Source organism: Oncorhynchus kisutch, linkage group LG12 (genome assembly GCF_002021735.2).
Source record: "Oncorhynchus kisutch isolate 150728-3 linkage group LG12, Okis_V2, whole genome shotgun sequence".
Classification (NCBI taxonomy): domain Eukaryota; kingdom Metazoa; phylum Chordata; class Actinopteri; order Salmoniformes; family Salmonidae; genus Oncorhynchus; species Oncorhynchus kisutch.
The window spans coordinates 14,943,988-14,964,402 of record NC_034185.2 but is presented as its reverse complement, the minus strand read 5'-3'; the positions used below and the strand labels follow the sequence as shown (position 1 = coordinate 14,964,402).

Genomic DNA, 20,415 nt, shown 5'->3' with positions numbered 1-20,415 from the left:
GTGAAATAAAATAATGAAAGTGGTCATGAAAATAATCGAAACAGAACTATGTACATCATAACTGTAGCAGTGATGAATATATACATGTCCATTGGGATGGAGGCAGAGTAAAGGCTTGAGGGTGTGGGGTGGAATGATCATAGGGCGAGCAGCAGCATGACCACTGAGTGAAATAAAAACTCAAAAGTAATAATATACATATTAACAACTGCCACAGGGGGTCAACACTGGCTCAGTGAAAAGCTCCCACTTTTAGTTGGTCTTCTACTGGCGTTATGTAGGTTGTCAGTCTTTCAGCAGTGTGCACCAATTTATCCACAACAAGCAACTGAGAAGTCAAGAGCATTTTGACATGAGTTAAACTAAAACATTGAATACCTACATTATTTTCCCATTATGTAAAACAATTAAAAGTTAGCATTTTCCTCACACATCTGCCCATAAGTAATGACAGCTATAGCGACAGTGTACAAAAATCTCTGCAAAGGATGGGCAGGAACGACCTTGGGGACTCATAAAGCCTTGTTTAACACAGCAAGACTGTAGTGGACACTAATATTTGTCATGTATGATATTATAAATACCTTACAGGCAACCTGTAATAAGACCTAGCAGTTAGCCTATTAAAATGGTTCTCTGACTCCATAAAGATACATTAGGCAATGAGTTGACGTTGACTAACAAGAATTGGTCTGAGAATGAAACATCTTCCTTTGATATAGACAATTAACATTGTACAATGAATGGATTCATATAAAAGGCATTAAGCTTAAGTTACAAATCAATAACAAGCATTAAAAGGCATTATTCCAAGAATATAGATCCTAAGGTTAACTCATAGGACAAAGCATGAACAAAGAGATGTTTACTAGGGCAGAGGCCTAGAAGTCTAGGAAATGAGAACTGATCAAACAACCTTCCTCTGTGGACTGAATGCAGGATTAGAGAGAAAACAAAAGCATTTCATTCCATTTATAACATCTGAAGGTGTAACCTTTCAACACCAAACCAACCACCATTGACCAATCAAACAATACCAAATGTACAGTGACCAAAACACTCCCAGATCCAATCTCCACAGGGTGTCACGGCATTTAAAGGCTTGTGTGGGTGAGCAAACCAAAGTAAATAAGACTGAATTCCTGGGAAACGTTGGCCACCTGTTCTATATGTTATTTTGGCATTAATACGTGTCACATACCAGTTTGCTAACAATGTAAAAATATATATATATATATATATACACACACTGCTCAAAAAAATAAAGGGAACAATAAAATAACACATCCTAGATCTGAATGAATTAAATATTCTTATTAAATACTTTCTTTTCTTTACATAGTTGAATGTGCTGACACAAAATCACACAAAAATTATCAATGGAAATCAAATTTATCAACCCATGGAGGTCTGGATTTGGAGTCACACTCAAAATTAAAGTGGAAAACCACACTACAGGCGGATCCAACTTTGATGTAATGTCCTTAAAACAAGTCAAACTGAGGCTCAGTAGTGTGTGTGGCCTCCACGTGCCTGTATGACCTCCCTCCAACACCTGGGCATGCTCCTGATGAGGTGGCGGATGGTCTCCTGAGGGATCTCCTCCCAGACCTGGACTAAAGCATCCGCCAACTCCTGGACAGTCTGTGGGTAGATGGAGCGAGACATGATGTCCCAGATGTGCTCAATTGGATTCAGGTCTGGGGAACGGGCGGGCCAGTCCATAGCATCAATGCCTTCCTCTTGCAGGAACTGCTGACACACTCCAGCCACATGAGGTCTAGCATTGTCTTGCATTAGGAGGAACCCAGGGCCAACCGCACCAGCATATGGTCTCACAAGGGGTCTGAGGATCTCATCTCTGTACCTAATGGCAGTCAGGCTACCTCTGGTGAGCACATGGAGGGCTGTGCGGCCTCCCAAAGAAATGCCACCCCACACCATGACTGACCCACCGCCAAACCGGTCATACTGGAGGATGTTGCAGGCAGCAGAACGTTCTCCACAGCGTCTCCAGACTCTGTCACGTCTGTCACATGTGCTCAGTGTGAACCTGCTTTCATCTGTGAAGAGCACAGGGCGCCAGTGGCGAATTTGCCAATCTTGGTGTTCTCTGGCAAATGCCAAACGTCCTGCACGGTGTTGGGCTGTAAGCACAACCCCCACCTGTGGACGTCGGCCCTCATACCACCCTCATGGAGTCTGTTTCTGACCGTTTGAGCAGACACATGCACATTTGTGGTCTGCTGGAGGTCATTTTGCAGGGCTCTGGCAGTGCTCCTCCTGCTCCTCCTTGCACAAAGGCAGAGGTAGCGGTCCTGCTGCTGGGTTGTTGCCCTCCTACGGCCTCCTCCACGTCTCCTGATGTACTGGCCTGTCTCCTGGTAGCGCCTCCATGCTCTGGACACTACGCTGACAGACACAGCAAACCTTCTTGCCACAGCTCGCATTGATGTGCCATTGTGGATGAGCTGCACTACCTGAGCCACTTGGGTGGGTTGTAGACTCCGTCTCATGCTACCACTAGAGTGAAAGCACCGTCAGCATTCAAAAGTGACCAAAACATCAGCCAGGAAGCATAGGAACTGAGAATTGGTCTGTGGTCACCACCTGCAGAACCACTCCTTTATTGGGTGTGTCTTTCTAATTGCCTATAATTTCCACCTGTTGTCTATTCCATTTGCACAACAGCATGTGAAATGTATTGTCAATCAGTGTTGCTTCCTAAGTGGACAGTTTGATTTCACAGAAGTGTGATTGACTTGGAGTTACATTGTGTTGTTTAAGTGTTCCCTTTTTTTGAGCAGTGTATAATCATTGAGTTAATAAAGCAGCATACAAACAGTCTATTTTTTGCTTTCTTGAGTAAGGCAGCTCCGAAATGCAGGTGTTTCAGCCTAGCTCAGTGCTTTCTGTGGTGGTGGGGCAGCCAGTGGAAAATAAGGAGCATATGGGGTTGGTAATGTTCTCTAGTTGCACTGTGATTGGCTCAGTGTTCTGTCACTCATAGGGACACTACGTCACTGCAAAATCTACAGGGAGAACTAGAAAATTCAAGCCCCTTTGGTGCTGCCATTGAGTTACATTAGAAGTGCCCATCCAAGAAGACTCAAGGTCATTGACCACAGATAAAATGACTGATCATGCCAACAGACTTAAAATCTTAGGTAGCAGTCATCATCATGAATCAAGTCGACAATCTACTTGTAAATCCATTTCAATCCTTGTCATATGAAGAGAAATTATGGAGAGAAATTATAGATAAAACGTATCGGTGCTCATTAGCCATTGGACATAAACATTACACAAGTTGAAAATCGCAAATTCAACAATGAGTGGTTTGGAAGGGATCAGTGGCTAACTGCAAGCTTTGCAAAGCAATCACTTGCCGGCTATTCAGTGGAGTGGGTATGTGGTCCAAGTCTGGGTTTAAGGGTCTCTTTTCCAAACTTAAAATTATAAACAGTCTACATTGGCCATGCTGTCAATCCAGCATGACTTCTGCCGTGTTCAAAACAACTAGAAACTCGGCACTGGGAAATCTCTGACTTCAGACAGTTCAAGACAACTGGGCACTAGCTCCGACTGGGAAAATACATTTTGAACAGGCATCTAACTTGGAATTCCAAGTCAGGAACTTGGGCCTAGACATCGTTTTTTCCAGAGTTCACAGTTGTCTTGAAAGCACCTTAAATCTGGAGAATGCCAGATTTTGATGACAAAGTTTGATGTCAAGATTTGCCCACTAAGGACCACCGTGCCTTCCTGTTCAAGTGAGCACAGCACAACAAGGTGAATTTATGCTGCTGCATAAATGATATAATATGCCAGGGAGATATGTATACTGTAGCTAAGAAAGTAATGCTAAGTGTATGTTGTTTAGTAATCTGTTCATAGCCCATGTGCCTCACCCTAATAAGTAGGTCCCTTTCCCCCTCATAACTTAGCCTACTGTTCTGACTTGGTGGTGCACATGTAGTCTATAGCCTGTTTTAGAGAAATGTCACCATCAAATATTGTAAGAGCTTTCATTGTCTGCTTATATGCCCCCTTTATTTATCCTACAGTTCTGTCTTGGTGTACAGGGAGAATACTGTAAGCCAATGTTCTGAATTCTGTCGCTGTACAGTTCAAAAGTGCTGAACACATAGTTATATTGACTACATCCATCCTAACCCGCTCAATGTCTTAATCGAAATTACGGATTGCCTCTTATCTGCTCGTCGTCCCCTTATGCCATAGTTTGTACATCTCAATTGTCAGTAGAAAACACATTTGCTTCAGCAAGTCAGCCATATCATCTATGTTTTTTTAAAGGCAGTAAATTAAGCTGAATTAACTGTTTTGCTGCCAGACAAGGCTCTGCTGATAGCCAGATGTAGCAATGATAAGGATTCACTCCATGGTGCTGAAAAGAAATCTCTGCTGTTGAGACAGCTTTATGTAGGTACTAACCATTTGTGGGCACCATTTGTCAGCTTCATAGTGCAATTAATGCATTGCTTAGTGTTGTGTTGTGGCTTAGAGTTTTCCACACCAAGATTGACATGCTAAAATCGCCACTGCCTGAGAGGACCATAAAAAGATTTTGCATATAGTAATTCAGAGTTCACCCTGTACAGATAGATACAAGTTACCACTGAGATCATACATCCATATAGATAGCATCAGAGTTATCCTCAGTAAACAAGTTTCAGTGTCACGACTTCCGACGAAGCTGGTTTGTTCGGGCGGCGGTCGACGTCACCGACCTTCTAGCTATCGCCGATCCACTTTTCATTTTCCATTCCTTTTGTCTTGTCTTCCATCACACCTGGTTCCAATTCCATCAATTACATGTTGAGTATTTAACCCTCTGTTCCCCCCCCCCATGTCCGTAATTGTTTGTTGTTGTGCTTGTGCACGGTATGCTGTCAGTTACCGGGTTTTGTTTGACCCATTTATTGAATTATTCTGTTGACGGTGGTTTATGGTTATTAAACACAACCGTTGTAAATCAGTTTCTGCTCTCCAGCTCCTGACTTCTCTGCCGCCAGTAGCATCGCATTACATTCAGACAGAAACCAGACATGGATACTATAGTAGTATTCTACCACATTCAGTGCTCTTAAATAAAAAATGGTCCTTTGTTCCTTGACCGTTTTCCTTGCAACTCCAGGTGTCAGACAGCACAAATTAAGGCAGAGCCTACAAGACAACAACAAAACCTCTCACAATGGGGTTCCATTAACAATGGCTAATTTTACAAAAATACTTCCTCCCCTGCCACACACACCCTAAACCGGGCCCTCAACAAAGAAAACCAAAGAAAGAAGAAACTGCACTTCTACCAACCTCATTCACCTCAGCTCTGTCAAGCAGCAGTTGTGTGACAGCAGGAAGGAAGGAAACAGAAAGTGAAGTGTTTTCCTTGTTACCTTGGCTGCACATAAGAATCTGCCTCTCTCAGGGTGACCACGAGTCATACAAACAGCACTGCACTGAGGCCTCAGCTCAAGAGGTAAGATCCTGTCTTCATCTGACTGTTTTACTTTTTTTGCTGGGGGGCTTTGAGAAGAAACGGCTCATGCAGCTGATACAGTAGCTGTTCTTCAGTAAGTGCCACAATTGCTTTTTCTTTGTTTGATTGGTTTGCACATGAGGCAATTTTAAGGATAAGATAAGAAACTAGGTATTCCATGAGGTCAATGCCTCAAGGCCTTGTCAGCTTGGTGGCCTCTACCTAACCCTGGCATTGTTGGATGATTATTAGGATTTAGTCCTTCCAGTTGCCATCCACAGTATAGGACTATTGCATATTCCGGTACTGCAATGCTCAGCAGTATACTAATGAGGTAAATTACTTTTAGAAGTGATCTACAGCCTCTACAGAGCATTTAGGATTTATCTTTATGACTGTGAGTGGTACTGTAGGTGTTTGAAATTGCTCTCATTCTGAATCTGCTGCAAAGCAATGCATAGGTTTCTATTCTGTGGTTGTTTCATCTGTGCTCTCTTTTAGTTGTCTGCATAGCCATGGCTCGGCAGCCGATGGGCGCTAGATCTCTTCTGTGAGAAACACTGTTGGAGTCACCACATGTCAATTCCATTTCAATTGAGTCAATTCAGGGAGAAACTCATTGCGTATCATTTCCTAGATTGACTGAATTTAAATTAAATTGATCTCAACCCTGGTGAGAAATGCAACCTATTTCAGAGGAGCTTTATTTGGTATCTGCGTTGAACTGTGAGGATACAGAAATGCAATGGTGGAAAAAGACTCCAACACTCAGACATCATTTACAAACTAAGCACGTGTTTAGTGAGTCCGCCAGATCAGAGTTATTAGGGATGACCAGGAATGTTCTCTTGAGAAGTGTGTGAATTAGCCCATTTCTTGTCCTGCTAGGATTCAAAATGTAAATAGTCATTTGTTGGGGTGTCGGGAAAATGTATGGAGTAAAAATAGTAATTTTTATAAGGAATGTAGTGAAGTAAAAGTAGTAAAAAATATAGTAAAGTAAAATACAGATACCCTAAAAAACTACTAAAGTAGTACTTTCAAGTATTTTTACTTCATTACTTTACACCACTGAAGAAATGGTGGTGTCTCCTGTTGCTATGTACATCTCTTCGGACGAGGAGTAAGTAAGGAGTAAGTAAGTATCGGTTAGCAGCGAGATAACTTCTTCCAGGAAACGTTTATATGCTTGGGTAACGTGTCTGTGGGCCCCATGAGTTCTCACAGCAGACAGACACGTATGTGGTCCCACACACATACACCGGGCCGGCTCCAGGCATAAGCGACATAAGTGGTCACTTAGGACCCCCGGCTGCTGTGAGAACGCACTATACTCTCATGGTGCCCACTTTTTTTTTTATTAACTCAGTCGGGGTCTCAATTTACTATTGAGAGTAAGAATAGTCAAATTCAATTTCAAAACTTGGTTGTGCATCAGCAGTTTCTCTCTTATTATGTCAGTCACTCAATTAGCTGACAATTGGTCAGCTATCTAAACTTGTGTTAATCATGTCCGAATACCAACCAGGCACATAGCGCACATGACTAGGGGGCCTGACCACATTGATCTTGTTAGTCATTCTCACTCATATCATATTAACATGGCATAAGACAAATTGTGTAGAATTGTAGGAATTTTGCTTTCTGTCCTATTGCGGAAATTCTCGTTTATGTTTCACCTCCGAAGAATGACACAGGCTGATAATGCGTATTCACTAATTGGGGATGGGAATATTGTGGTGATTTCCACGTGGAGTGGAGAAATAAAAACAAGAAACTGTCAGTGTAGCTAGCTAGCATGCTAACTTTATCTAGATAGCTAAAGTTATATGTTGTTGCTACACTGTATTCAAAAGATTAGCCAGATGGCTAGGCTATGGCTGGTTCTGGATTTGTCAGAAGTAGTTAGGGAAAACTTTGCCACAGATAGATAGGAAGTATCTTTGACTTTGCCATCTATTGTTATCTCTAAAGCTTTGGCATATTCTATATATTGCGGCACGAATGGGCCATAGAAAGAATAACATGAAGCTCCAGTAATATGGCTAGCCTAACTATTGAATGGTTTAGACTACATTATGATGGACATGGTGCAACCTTTAGTATTCTGCTGCAGGCTATTTGGCTTAGCTACAGCAATGTCAAATCAGCCCTTGCCAGTCTTGGAGAAGCTACACTGAAAATATAGTTTACTTAGCTATCAATTACTTCACACTGGAACTTCAGTTACATTAAAGCTGAAGTTAGAAAAAGTAGTTCACTACATCCAAACTGCTAGATAATTATCATATCTAAATCTGAAATGTCATAGACCATAAATTGAAAAAACGGATCACTCTGGAGTCCGATGTCAACAGAATGTGTCATTTAGCCGAAACACAAAAATAATTAGGCACACAAAAAGTGTTTCAAGCTAAAATTAGGCAGGTTTTATGTGAAACAAATCTGTAAAGTCTTGCCAAATTCACCCATATTTGGTTTTCATTTAGCAAAAAAAGGATTGTGTAGTTCCAGTAGTTAGCTATACCACATGTCAAAAAGTAATGAACAACTGAAAACACTACCAAGATTTGAATTTAGTTAGGATACCACCAAGCTACTGTAAAATTTTATTAAACTAGAAATGTAATTACATATAGTTTACTACACTGGCCGGTGCACATGACATGGTTCTCACAACTAGGGGGAAGTGAAATGATACAAAGTACAATGACTTTGATCATGATGCACGCCGCAAATTATACTATTATGTATCAACAACCTGAACGCATCTGATACGAAACAATAGAACTGTAACAGCACAAAATAGATACATCCGTAAAAAATAAATGTGCGGATGCCTTTTCATTATCGGATAGACACTTGTGATTTCTAGATGCACTAATCAAAGCAGTAGCCTCGTACGAACCATGCTGATCTCGCGAGCTCACATTCTGTTTCTCTTCACGAAACACAGTCTCCATTAAACACTTAAAATACACACACCCTCAAATTAAGTGGACACCATTTTTTTTATTAACAACAAATCAATACAGAAATTACATGTATATAGATTAGTAGCACAATTTCTAACTTATTCAAATTCGTTTTTACTTACATTTGTATGTTGACTCCATATTGACGATGAGGTTCCATGCTTTGGCGGACTTTTCTTAGCGATGTACAATCATTGCGAATTGAATTATTGGGCGTTTCAGGCTTCGAAGTGAACATATTTGTACACTCGCAAACTCAATTAAAAACGAGGGCTGACGTTGCAAACTTCCTTGGCTTGGCTAATTATTTGGACTGACGACAAATATGACCGAGGGAATTCCCAAATGGGCTGAGGGTTTAGGGCCGTATACTTTGAGTTTGAAACCGAACCAGAATGTAAGGTGGCGAGATCAGGGTGGTTCGTATAAGGCTATCAAAGCAGTGGAGCATGGTCAAACCATTCATCTCGGAGCGACGGGGGAAGCGGGATTCCAAAATGCAATCAATTTCACCATTTACAAAATACAGACTGGCTCAAAAATAAGTGAAACTTGACAAATTATCTAATGGATTATGATAATTTGCTGGTAAAGAAAAGTGGAGGTGCAAAACAAGACATTTGCTTCATAGCTCAGGCGAAAAGCTGTTTGGCTCAACTAAAGATCATCGATTATATTGCTCAGCTCACTGGCGATTCGCAAAGAACAAGAACTTTGCAAGTGTTTCTGATTAATAAATGCCATGCTGGTTGGTGGTAACATTAAAATAAAACCCAGCCCTGAAAAGATACGTAGACTGGAAATTATTAGCTTGTCATATCACAAGGCCTGTAGCATACCACACTGCAACCGACTGCTGGCTTGCCTCTGAAGCTAAGCAGGGTTGGTCCTGGATGGGAGACCAGATGCTGCTAAAAGTGGTGTTTTGGTGGGCCAGTAGGAGGAACTCTTTCCTCTGGTCTAAAAAAAAATATCCCAATTCTCCAGGGCAGTGATTGGGGTCATTTCCCTGTGTAGGGTGCTGTCTTTCAGATGGGATGTTAAACAGTTGTCCTGACTCTCTGTGGTTGCTTAAGATTCCATGGCACTTATTGTAAGAGTAGGGGTGTTAACCCTGGTGTCCTGGCCCAAATACCATGCTGGCTACCTAATCATCCCCAGCTTCCAATTGGCTCATTCCCTCCTCTCCCCAGTAACTATTCCCCAGGTTGTATCAGTCAATTTACTGCTAAAACAAAAATAGGGCAAACGCACTGAAAATATCTGAAGTTATCACATTGGATTTCCACATCAACCTGAAATATATAATACAATGATTTATTGACTTAAATTGTTGTGTAAATTATGGACATTGTCTTTCAGCCAAAAAGTAATAATTTTGGCTGTTTAAAATGTCAAACTGTTCTCTCCGCCCCATGGTAAAATTGCAAGAAATAAACTTTCAAACGTACATTTTCTCTCTGCTGTCAAGAGAAGGGCCACTAAATTGTTATGCCATCCATGAGGTGGGGCCCCCCCCCCAACCAAATCTTGCTTAGGACCCCCAGAAGGACCTAAGCAAGTGTGTGTGTGCGCACGTGCACACACACACACACACACACACACACACACACACACACACACACACACACACACACACACACACACACACACACACACACACACACACACACACACACACACACACACACACACACACACACACACACAGTGAGGTGTCCTACTGTCATTACTGTGGTGGATTGAATCAGGTCACCGTCACGTCTGGGAATTCATCATCCTCATTAACCAAGCATAGCCCTCATCCCCATTATCTACACTTATGCTGTCATGGTGGTTTGCTAGCGCCGGTAATCATTAAATTAGTGCATTTCACCATGACAGTTTAACGGTTTAATATGACGGTCAGAAACGGACTGACATTTGCCATTGAAATGTAGTGCTGTAAATGGTATTGAAGTTAGGCTAAAGTCTGATGCTGCATTTGAAAAACAGCTCCTGAAAATACCTCGTATTTTTTATAAGCATAATTTCAACCCCCGCACACAGTTGAGAAACAAGTGGAAGAGCTACTTTTAGTTATACATGGAATATTAATATATTATAATATTGTATTGTATAACAACAGTATATTATCAAAAGATAGCAGTTCATTTAATAGAAGAAAACTTGTTACACTTGTTGCACTCTTTCTGCTCAGTGTCTCCTGTCCACTCTCTTTATTAGAAATGCAGAAAATACATCCCAAATGACACCCTATTCCCTATCTAGTGCACTACGTTTGACCAGTACCCATAGGGCTGTAGGGAATAGGGTGTCATTTGGGACAGAACCATAAAGATGCTGCTGCTTCGCCATGGGGGATTGATCACATTAATTTTGACACTGATTGTTTACAGTGGCCCTCTGCTGTCTTGGAGAAAGGCAGAGACAACACATGATGGCATCCAGTCACTAATGAGGCTCTTTCCCCCTTTCTCACCATGCTTCAGATTACATCTCCTCTCCCAAACCAAAATACACTCTGATGACGCTCTTTCTCACCATACTTCACATCCCGCCTCCCAAACTAAAAAAAGAAAAACAGAGACATTAATAATGCAGTGGTTGGCATTTGGATAACGTGTGTGTGTGTCTATGTGTGTGATGCCTTCACTGGAGCATCACTACAATACTGGCAGAGTAGTCCGCTTGCTGTGAGAGGATCGGTGCATGTGGGAGCTGTGGCAGGACCAAATGGGATTTACTATTCTGAGCAAAGCACTGTGACATTAAGGGCAAGTGTACAATACAGGAGTCGGGAGGAAGGGCGAGATACGTTCAATGGGATATCAGATGGCTCTGATACTTTAGCATTATACACAGCACCAGTGGAGGCTGCTGAGGAGAGGACAGAACATAATAATGGCTGCAATTGAGTTAATGGAAACCATATATTTGATACCATTCTACCTATTCCGCTCCAGCCATTACCACGAGCCCGTCCTCCCCAATTAAGTGGCCACCAACCTCCTGTGCACAGCATGCGGCATTGTCATTCTGTTGGTCTTTCCCTGTTCTGCCTTAGTGAGTGGGATGTTACTGTGAGGGCTACAATGACTAAATGACTGGTTGCTCTTTTCTTGTCCTAGTGAACAAAGTGAACATCAGTCATCGGACTTTGTGAAGAGGATCCCTGCGACTATAGGTCAGAGTTTGCTTCTTGGATGCAGCACTATGAATGGGTTAGAGAGCAGAGCGTAAGAGGTAGTGCTGGTCACCAGAGCAGAAACACATCAAGGTCTGTGATGCGAAGCGGAGAGAGCTTCTGTGAATATCGTGACAGGGACATGGGATGTCTCTTACTGTGCAGCGAAATCAACATGACTTTCATTCTGCCCTCAGTCTGGTAACAAGTGAAGACGTCGTCCAGCTTGAAGAAACATCGGGCACCCAATAAAAAGAGAAAGAGGGTGGAACAAAGGGAGGAGACAGAAGAAGAAGAAGCGAGAGAGAGAGAGAAGGAGAGACTAGAGAGGTAAAGTGGGGACGAGAGAAGAAAGAAACTCACATTTTTACAGATGGATCTGGGCGTGCTCAAGGCTCTGGAGAGAGAGAAGGTTCTGGAGGTTCTTCAGAGAGACAAACTTTTACGCAGCACAGATGACGACAGGATAAGGTAGACAACATAATTTACTTCAGCCAAGCTTTTCACATTTACTGCATGGACACACTGTATAACAACAACACTCAGAGGGTACTTCAGGATCTGTGGAGACAATGACAACGCTTAACTGATGCTCCTCAAAATAGTATTCACAATCGTTGGTGTAAAATGTATCATTAATACTATAATGCATTTAATTAGAATGAATTGCCAGTGGCTGACTGACAGGAAAAGTGGATGCGAAGAGATGATCAGTACAGTTAAAGCACTGCCATCATTACTGTACCTCAGGCAGCTTAGGGGAGGACGGCTCATAATAATGGCCAGAACGGAGCAAATGGAATGGCATCAGACACATAGAAACCATGTGTTTAATACCATTCCACTAATTCCACTCCAGCCATTACCACGAGCTTGTCCTCCCCAATTAAGTTGCCACCAACCTCCTGTGCTGTAACCCCCACCTGCGACCATCTACTGTTACAGGAGGCTGAAGACGGAGCTACAGGAGATCCGAAGGAAAGGTGCCAAGAGTTTTGCCCGGCAGTACAGCAAAAGGACTTGCGCCCGCTGTCAGAGGCCGCTGGGAATGTTCTGGAACTCGGGCGCCGTGTGCCGAGGCTGCAGCCACCGCGTCTGCAACAAGTGTCGTGTGGGCGTGTCCGCCCTGGACTGGAAGTGTACCGTCTGCCACGCCTACAGGTAGGAGGCATGTCAGTGCCGTAACATAGACTTAGATGTCAGAACCGTAACATAGGAAGTTATGTCAATACCAAAACTGTAACATAGACTCACATGTCAGCACTGTAACATAGAATGTTATGTAATTGCTATAACATATACTTTTATGTTAGTGCAATAACATATTGTCATGTCAGTGCCGTAACATAGAATGTATGCTCGAACCTCTAAATGTATGCTCTAACCTCTAACCTCTAACCTCTAACCTCTAACTGTATGCTCTAACCTCTAACTGTATGCTCTAACCTCTAACTGTATGCTCTAACCTCTAACCTCTAACCTCTAACTGTATGCTCTAACCTCTAACTGTATGCTCTAACCTCTAACCTCTAACCTCTAACTGTATGCTCTAACCTCTAACTGTATGCTCTAACCTCTAACTGTATGCTCTAACCTCTAACTGTATGCTCTAACCTCTAACTGTATGCTCTAACCTCTAACTGTATGCTCTAACCTCTAACCTCTAACCTCTAACTGTATGCTCTAACCTCTTTATTATTGGTATCCTCTATCCTTTATTCAATATTTTAAGGCGTGTTAACATGTTGAGAGAATGAACTGACAAAATGTACAGTATTTCCTTTGTAATCTAAACCAGGGCTGTTCAATATCGGTCCTGGAGGGCTAAAACACTTCTGGGTTTCATCCTGTCCTTCTTATAAGGGACTAATTCCAACCTGGGACAACAGGTGAGTGTAATTTTCTAGCAAGTAGAAACAAAAACCAGAAGTGTTTCGGCCTTCCAGGACCAGAATTTAACAGCCCTGGTAAACAAAGGATAATTTATCTTAAATCTATTTCTTCACACTTCTTAGGAAGGTTAAGATCAGGTCCGGGGAGTGGTTTTTGGAAGAAAGGGACAAGAAATTTCCACCTGACTCGGGTTTGTTTTCTTTACCCCTCACATGCCTAATTCTCTCATAAGTAAAATGCCAGTATGAAAAAGTAAGAACCCATATGCACTCATGAAATTACAAAAATGTAAAAATGCCTTGTATGTCTAAAAACACAGCTGTACAGTACAGGACTAGTCAAGTAATACATCATACAGCTAGATGTGTTTCAGTTGTTTTGCATGGTATTGAAAAGTGGTCTTCTACATAATCTTCTGATGTGTGTATGGTTTAGAGAACTGCTTTGACTGAATAATGCATTGTTGCTGTCTGCTAGGACATTGCCCGGGAGAGTGGGATAGAGTCCATAACAGTAATATTTAATAGTGTATGTGTACTGGTGTTGGCAGCTATAGCAATACTCTTTTAATTTACAGAAAGGCATGAGACTGTTGGGGAGAAGCTACTAAAGTCTTACCAGAGGTTGAGGTGAGTCAATGGCAGTCATAATTTATAAATGTATTGTATACTACTGTATTATGTGACCATAGTGTCTGATAGAGATATTAGACACAGACGGATGCAGGTATGTACTTTATCAATATTTAAAAACATGTAATTTCATCAGAAATTGGTGGGCAAAACACTGTTCAGTGAAAATATCACTTTTAAAAGCTCATTCTGTTAAGTCATGCCCAAATAATGGTTGACTTATCCTATACATGTGTGGCCAAAGCATACATTTGTGAGTGGAAAAAAAACACTTCAAACTATCTGACTGTTTGAAAAATGTTTGGCATTTCCTCATATAACGTGATGTCACGTTTTTGGCCGAGACGTCTCATTGGCTGGCCTGGCCAATCAGCTGTTTACTTGTTATTACTATTTTTAGCAACCAGTATGTATACACCCACACCATTCAAACACAGAAAAACTGCTTATTTAACTACTTAATTACATTTTTGGGGGGAAGAAAAACTATTTAACTTATATTGTGTTGAATTATAGGTCATGTTTAATAGAAATATAGAAATAGCATTCTCTGTGTGTGTGTTTCACTTTCCAGTCATATAACAGTCGTTCCGCCAACCGCTCCACCCTATTACGATGGTCCATCCTTCAGCAGATCAGGGGTAAGGTGAAATAAAGATATCCAAATGACCTACCACTTAAAAGGCTTTAAAAACCATCTGAGAAGTAACATGTGCAAAAATGCTTAACTTATTGTAAAAGGGCAGGATAAACCAAGTAAAAAGGTACACAATGTATGGCTAAAACTGTCTCACTTTACACACAAAATAATCTCTCAAACAATGACACACCTGCTGTTAAAGGCAATTCCTTCAATAATTAGGTCAGCGGGACCACACCTGTGTTAAAACAGCCACTCAATTTACTAGCTAATCAGGATACAGACCCAATTAAAGGGATAGTTCACCCAAATTACAAAATGGCATTAGTTTCCTTCCTCTGTAAGCAGTCTATGGACATGGTCTGGCAGCAATCCATGCTTTGGTTATGTTTCCCTAGCACTGTTTCCACATGCTAACATTTTAGCGTTTGTGGCACAAATCCCACTCAAGTCATGGGCCTGATATTAGCATTTTTCGCGCATCATGTCCAAATCATCCAAAAGTATCTCAAATTGATTGAAGCTCAACAAAGTCACTTATAGATGATTTGAACATGATGTCCAAAAAATCCAAGAGGTGCAATTGACATTGCAGCTATAGAATTGCCTGGAATTATGAATTGAAAGGGATTCTGCATACAACTTATTTTATCCAATAAATAAGTTGTGAAGGGCTCACTCCTTCACAGTTTCATGAAGCACAATTATGACTTGGTCTGTCAGATGTATTGTCCATCATCTCTAGGGACTGAACAATTCCTTTAAAAAACCATTCACCAAGTCTATGGAGGACCTGATGGTTTCCCTCACAAGCCACATGAGAAGTAAGTGACTCTTTTGAGCCATTTTGGTATTTACGAAGAAAAAGGCTGCATTCCAAACACTTAAAAGACACACCCTGGGCCTCCCGAGTGGTGCAGTGGTCTAAGGCACTGCATCACTGTGCTAGCTGTGCCACTAGAAATCCTGAGTTCGAGTCCAGGAAACTTCTGTCGCAGAAGTTTTCGTTGCAAACTTCCCTTGCTTGGCTAGTCATTTGGACCGAAGACAAATATGGCTACAGGGATTCCCCCAAGGGCATAAGGAGAAGGTAAGTGGACTAGGGTGTGTCTTTTATGATTTTGAAACGCAGCCAAGGTCTCTGTAAAAAAAAAAAAACTGTATGATCTTTCAATGTGAAGTAATTTTATGTACATCTTGGTGAGAACTAGGATCCAAGAAAATCAAAACAGTGACACATTTCCTCTGAGCGTTATCGCAAACCTTAATGTAATTTGTCGATAAGATATCCTTGCGATCAGTTGTCGGTGTTAAGGAAACCGCACCTAGGAAATAAGATAAGATATGATACTGTATCTATATTGAAGCTTGTTCGCAAGCAGCACGTCAGAAGTGCTATGTTATGGATGGAGACGGTCTGTGTGTGTTATCCGCCCTACCGTTCGGGTTGCAGGGTTCTCCAGGTCGCAACAGGATGTACGAGTGGAACAGGATCTTCTTACAGTGGACAACAGGCGGGGACAGAGCACTGGCTGGAAAAGCCTCTCTGACACAAACATCAACAAATACAACAATGTAAGAGAAACCAAATACATATCAACCCCTCAAGTATTACACTATCAAGTCACAGACCACATATATTTCATCAAACCCCTGGGGTAAAATCAAAGAGACCCCACCTACATATGACACGTATGACACTGACAACTATTTCAGATAGGAAAGAGGGAGACTTTAGAAACAGCTATTGGAACAACCTTTAATAATGATACACATTTCCATCTTGTCAGGAGGTTCAAGCCTCTCAGTGGAATGGCTAAGATGTTGGACTGACAGACACAGGGACCCGGATTCAAGTACCAGTTGCGCTTCCCTGGAAATTCACTAGAAAATGAACAAAAGTATACTATATTTCAACAGACACAACCTCTCTCCTCACAGCTTACCAAAGGCCCCAGTCTTACCAACCTGTTCAAGAAGAGCCGGAATGATGACCAGAGCAGTTCTTCGTCAGGGGCGGATGAGGACCTTTCCCTGGGTTCAGAGTACTCATGGGGAAAGAGGGTGAGTTGAGTGCCCTGATGATGAAGAAAAGAGACATAAAGAACACAGGGACTTGTGCAACAGCAGCTCGTGCCAAACTTCACAATCTATTTGACATTTTATCAGATAAGGATTGTTGTTATGTGGTTTTCGTGTCTTTTTCATGTCTCGCATAGCTGCATAGTCTTGTCGCTGGCGGAGAAGCTAGAAAGGAATGCATCCAAATCCTCTGAATACATTACGGAATAGACCTGCATTATGTTGTCATAACATCCTTTTAAAGAGGCAATGTGACATGTTGATCTGTATATAAAAATACATATTAATATTACAGGGCAGTAGTGCTAGTAGCACTGGTACAGACTGTGGTCTCTTGGAGATCAACAGAGTGACAGGGGAGCTAAAGCTCGCCATCGCCTTCAACCACATCACTTCCTGCCTGGAGATCACAATAAACGGCTGCAGAAACCTGGCGTACGGAGATATCAAGAGGAAGAAGTGTCACCCGTAAGCATTATTACTCAATACACCAGATTATAGAAATAGGCCCTACCCATCATTGAATGCTGACTTGATTGGGGAGGCCCATTCTAGTAATTCTATGTCTTTCATAACAGATTATTACTCTCTGTTGTACTGATATATCCATTTGCAAACTAGATCTCCTCACGCTGTACTGTATGTGTCAACATCATGGGCAGGTACGTCAAAATCTTCCTACTGCCGGAGAAGTCTCAGAGCAGCAAACTGAAGACAACTATCAAGAGGAACACAACGGATCCCATTTATAATGAAATTTTACAGGTAAGGAGACAAATATTATGGGTCATATTCATTTGGACACTACAAAACATAGTAAAAACTGGTTCAACTGTAAATCAAAACAAGCTTCAATTTAGTTTCTAAAGAATACCCTAAACTGGCTTAAAAGTAGTGAGTGGAATAGGCTACATGGCAATGAAATCTCCTGTTTTTCACCCATCTACATGTTGTATTCCCTGATGCACAGTGCCAGATGGAGAGCCCCTTGTTGTCCAGGAGTACTCTGCAGGTGTCTGTGTGGCACTCTGCGACCCTGAAGAAGAAGGTGTTTCTGGGAGAGGTCCTCGTCCCGCTGGAGGGCTGTATATTTAAGGACAGCACCACCCAGGGCTCCAACTGGTACCCCCTGTGTCCAAAGGTAGGGTATAACTGCTGACCATGAAGAAATGTTCACACAATACCCTTTATCTTTATAAAACAATATTTTGGGGAAAAACTTTTGTTCAACTTGCTGGTGTGTCTCCTCTGTCCTCTCTCTATCGCACTCTTATTTCTCTCTCGGTCAATAGCCTGAGAGTCCAGAAGGGAATGCAGTAGAGCAGGATACAGCAGGAGAACTGCTGGTCAGAATGAAGTTCACCTCCTTGTCCCAGCCGTCCTGGGTTTGCCACACAGATGGTAAGTTGACTCTCTACCGTTCACGCACCGAAATGTTTTGCTACAGAAAACAAATGTTTATATCTCAGTTAGTCCCTCCCTGTTTCATTCTGTTTTCACCTGTTTGGTGTCTAATGAATAAGACCTAATTTTGAAACAGTTTACAGTGTGTTTTTACAGCACCAGTGGTCAAAAGATCCTTATATTGGTTTGAAATGACCTTGATTTCTTTTGTTCCTCCTCACAGCGGTTCATATTGGACCACATGATGTTGGTCAACTGACTGTTCTTGTCACTGGTGCCAAAAATCTGCCCACTAAAGCAAACAACAGTCAGAACACCTATGTGAAAGGGTAAATGTATGATTAGCGTGTGTGTTTGCTGGGGTGTGATATTGTGTGTCTGTTCTAGGTGTGTTGTGTGTTTATGTATCTATGAGTACGTGTTTCATGCATACATACAGTACGTGTGTGTTTTATCAACTATATGTTTATGTTAGAGGAATTTAATTATTGTGTTCATTAACCAATTCCATTAAAACACTCTGTCCGTTTCTAAGAATTTGTAAGATTCTTATTTGTATAAAATGGACAGAGACCAGTCTCAAAATTAATCAATAGTGTAGAGCTCTGGTCATAATACCATCTACATTGGTTTATATACCTCACATTTTGTCATAAATGTCTCTCCTCCTCTCAGATACAATGGCAATATAGTTCACAAGCCTTCTCACATTGTCTGCCACCTGTTAAACAATCTACTACAAGCCCAAGGTCTCTCCCCTCCCTGGGTAGGGACAGAATGTCCTGTAAGGAACACAGTATTCCAGCCGGTCTGACGACAGCTCCATTCGGTTCTAACGAGGAACAGAAAGTCCTTGTTCTAATTCTTGACACAAGCTACATTATATTCAGTATTATGATTATAATAAGATTCATACATTCATACAGTAACAGAGTAGTATTCTGTTTAGTTATAATTCTAAGCTAAATGTATACATAATTTAGTAATTATTCATAAAAAATCCCATAACAGTTTATCTTTACATGTTTGTATTTTAGGTGCTTGACTCTTCACGGGCCCAGAGAGCTGGTCCAGAGGACCCCTGTCCTGAAGAAGCCCAGTCCGGCGTGGTCTCACCAGCTGCTCTTCAGCAGAGTCACGCCCTATGACCTCCAGATCTGCACTCTGGAGCTTGACCTCTGGGACCACGCCCCCTTTACCTTCTCAGACCGCCTCCTGGGCTGGGTCAGAATGGAAGCCGGTAATATGGCTGTCTGTCATACCTTTACAATCATACAGTAGATTTGAATCAGTTTGCATGAAAATGAAATGGCGTAAATAGAAAAGTTTGACCAGGCCCATCCAAGGGGGCTGAGATACATTATTTGTTTTTAAATTCTTCAACTGGGTTTACTTCATCTAATACCAACTCCAGTTGTCTAAAATCCCAGACTGAGTCAAACGTCAATGATAATTGAATTAACAAGAGCACCAATGTCCTATTTCACACAAATGGAATTTAGAGGGCCATCTGAGGAAACAGATTTCACCTTACAGGGTATTGAGGACTCTCTCTCCTTAGCATATAATTTCTCTCTTTTCATTCTCTCGTGCTCTCCCTCTCTGTGTGATGGACTCAGCTTAGTGCCGTCTCTGGTTTCACAGAACTATAAAACATTGAAAAAATATTTGTGAGAGGAAGCAAGGAAGGACTGATGATGTCACTGACCTGGCACTCTCTGTTAACCACGTGTTTCTTAGGGTCATCATGGCAACTGGTGCTGCAAACACCCAACATGTGGCATGACTTCAGTTTACCCATGCAAGCCAACATCAACAGCAGGAGAACATGATGTCAGAGTCAACAGGGAAAAAAAGCACCTGGACTGGACACGGTCTCCCCACAAGAAAAACCGTGGTACTTTAAGGCCTCTATTCAATCCGTATCGCAGAAATTCAGCGTAATTTAAAGGCAATGCTCCCACATTAGCGGAGTCTGTATTTACGGTAAACGTTGCTGATGTCGGCTCAATATGAAATTACTTTTACATTTCTGCAATAGACTGAATAGAGCCCCTACTCTACCTTTACCTCTATTTGCACTAACTGTCAGGCCCTTGCTT

The 20,415-nt window shown here is 41.8% G+C and overlaps 1 protein-coding gene across 6 annotated transcripts; it reads left to right on the top strand.

The window, feature by feature from the left end:
• The first annotated feature begins 5,376 nt into the window (after nt 1–5,376).
• Nucleotides 5,377–20,161, top strand: sytl3 (synaptotagmin-like 3). 6 transcript variants are annotated; one of them, XM_020496253.2, is made up of 17 exons: nt 5,377–5,500; nt 11,607–11,662; nt 11,860–12,133; nt 12,608–12,823; nt 13,678–13,745; nt 14,133–14,184; nt 14,762–14,828; nt 15,573–15,651; nt 16,281–16,402; nt 16,769–16,891; nt 17,205–17,377; nt 17,572–17,674; nt 17,880–18,050; nt 18,202–18,310; nt 18,537–18,642; nt 19,351–19,553; nt 20,054–20,161. In XM_020496253.2, exons 3-17 carry the CDS (start codon nt 12,036–12,038, stop codon nt 20,143–20,145), a joined length of 1,782 nt encoding a protein of 593 aa, XP_020351842.1. In that variant the 5' UTR covers nt 5,377–5,500; nt 11,607–11,662; nt 11,860–12,035; the 3' UTR covers nt 20,146–20,161. The 6 variants fall into 6 exon arrangements, with proteins under 6 accessions (XP_020351842.1, XP_020351841.1, XP_031692824.1 ...); XM_020496252.2 differs by having other exon boundaries at nt 11,607–11,755; XM_031836964.1 differs by having other exon boundaries at nt 5,378–5,500; nt 11,607–11,755; nt 11,860–11,992.
• The last annotated feature ends 254 nt before the right edge of the window (nt 20,162–20,415 follow it).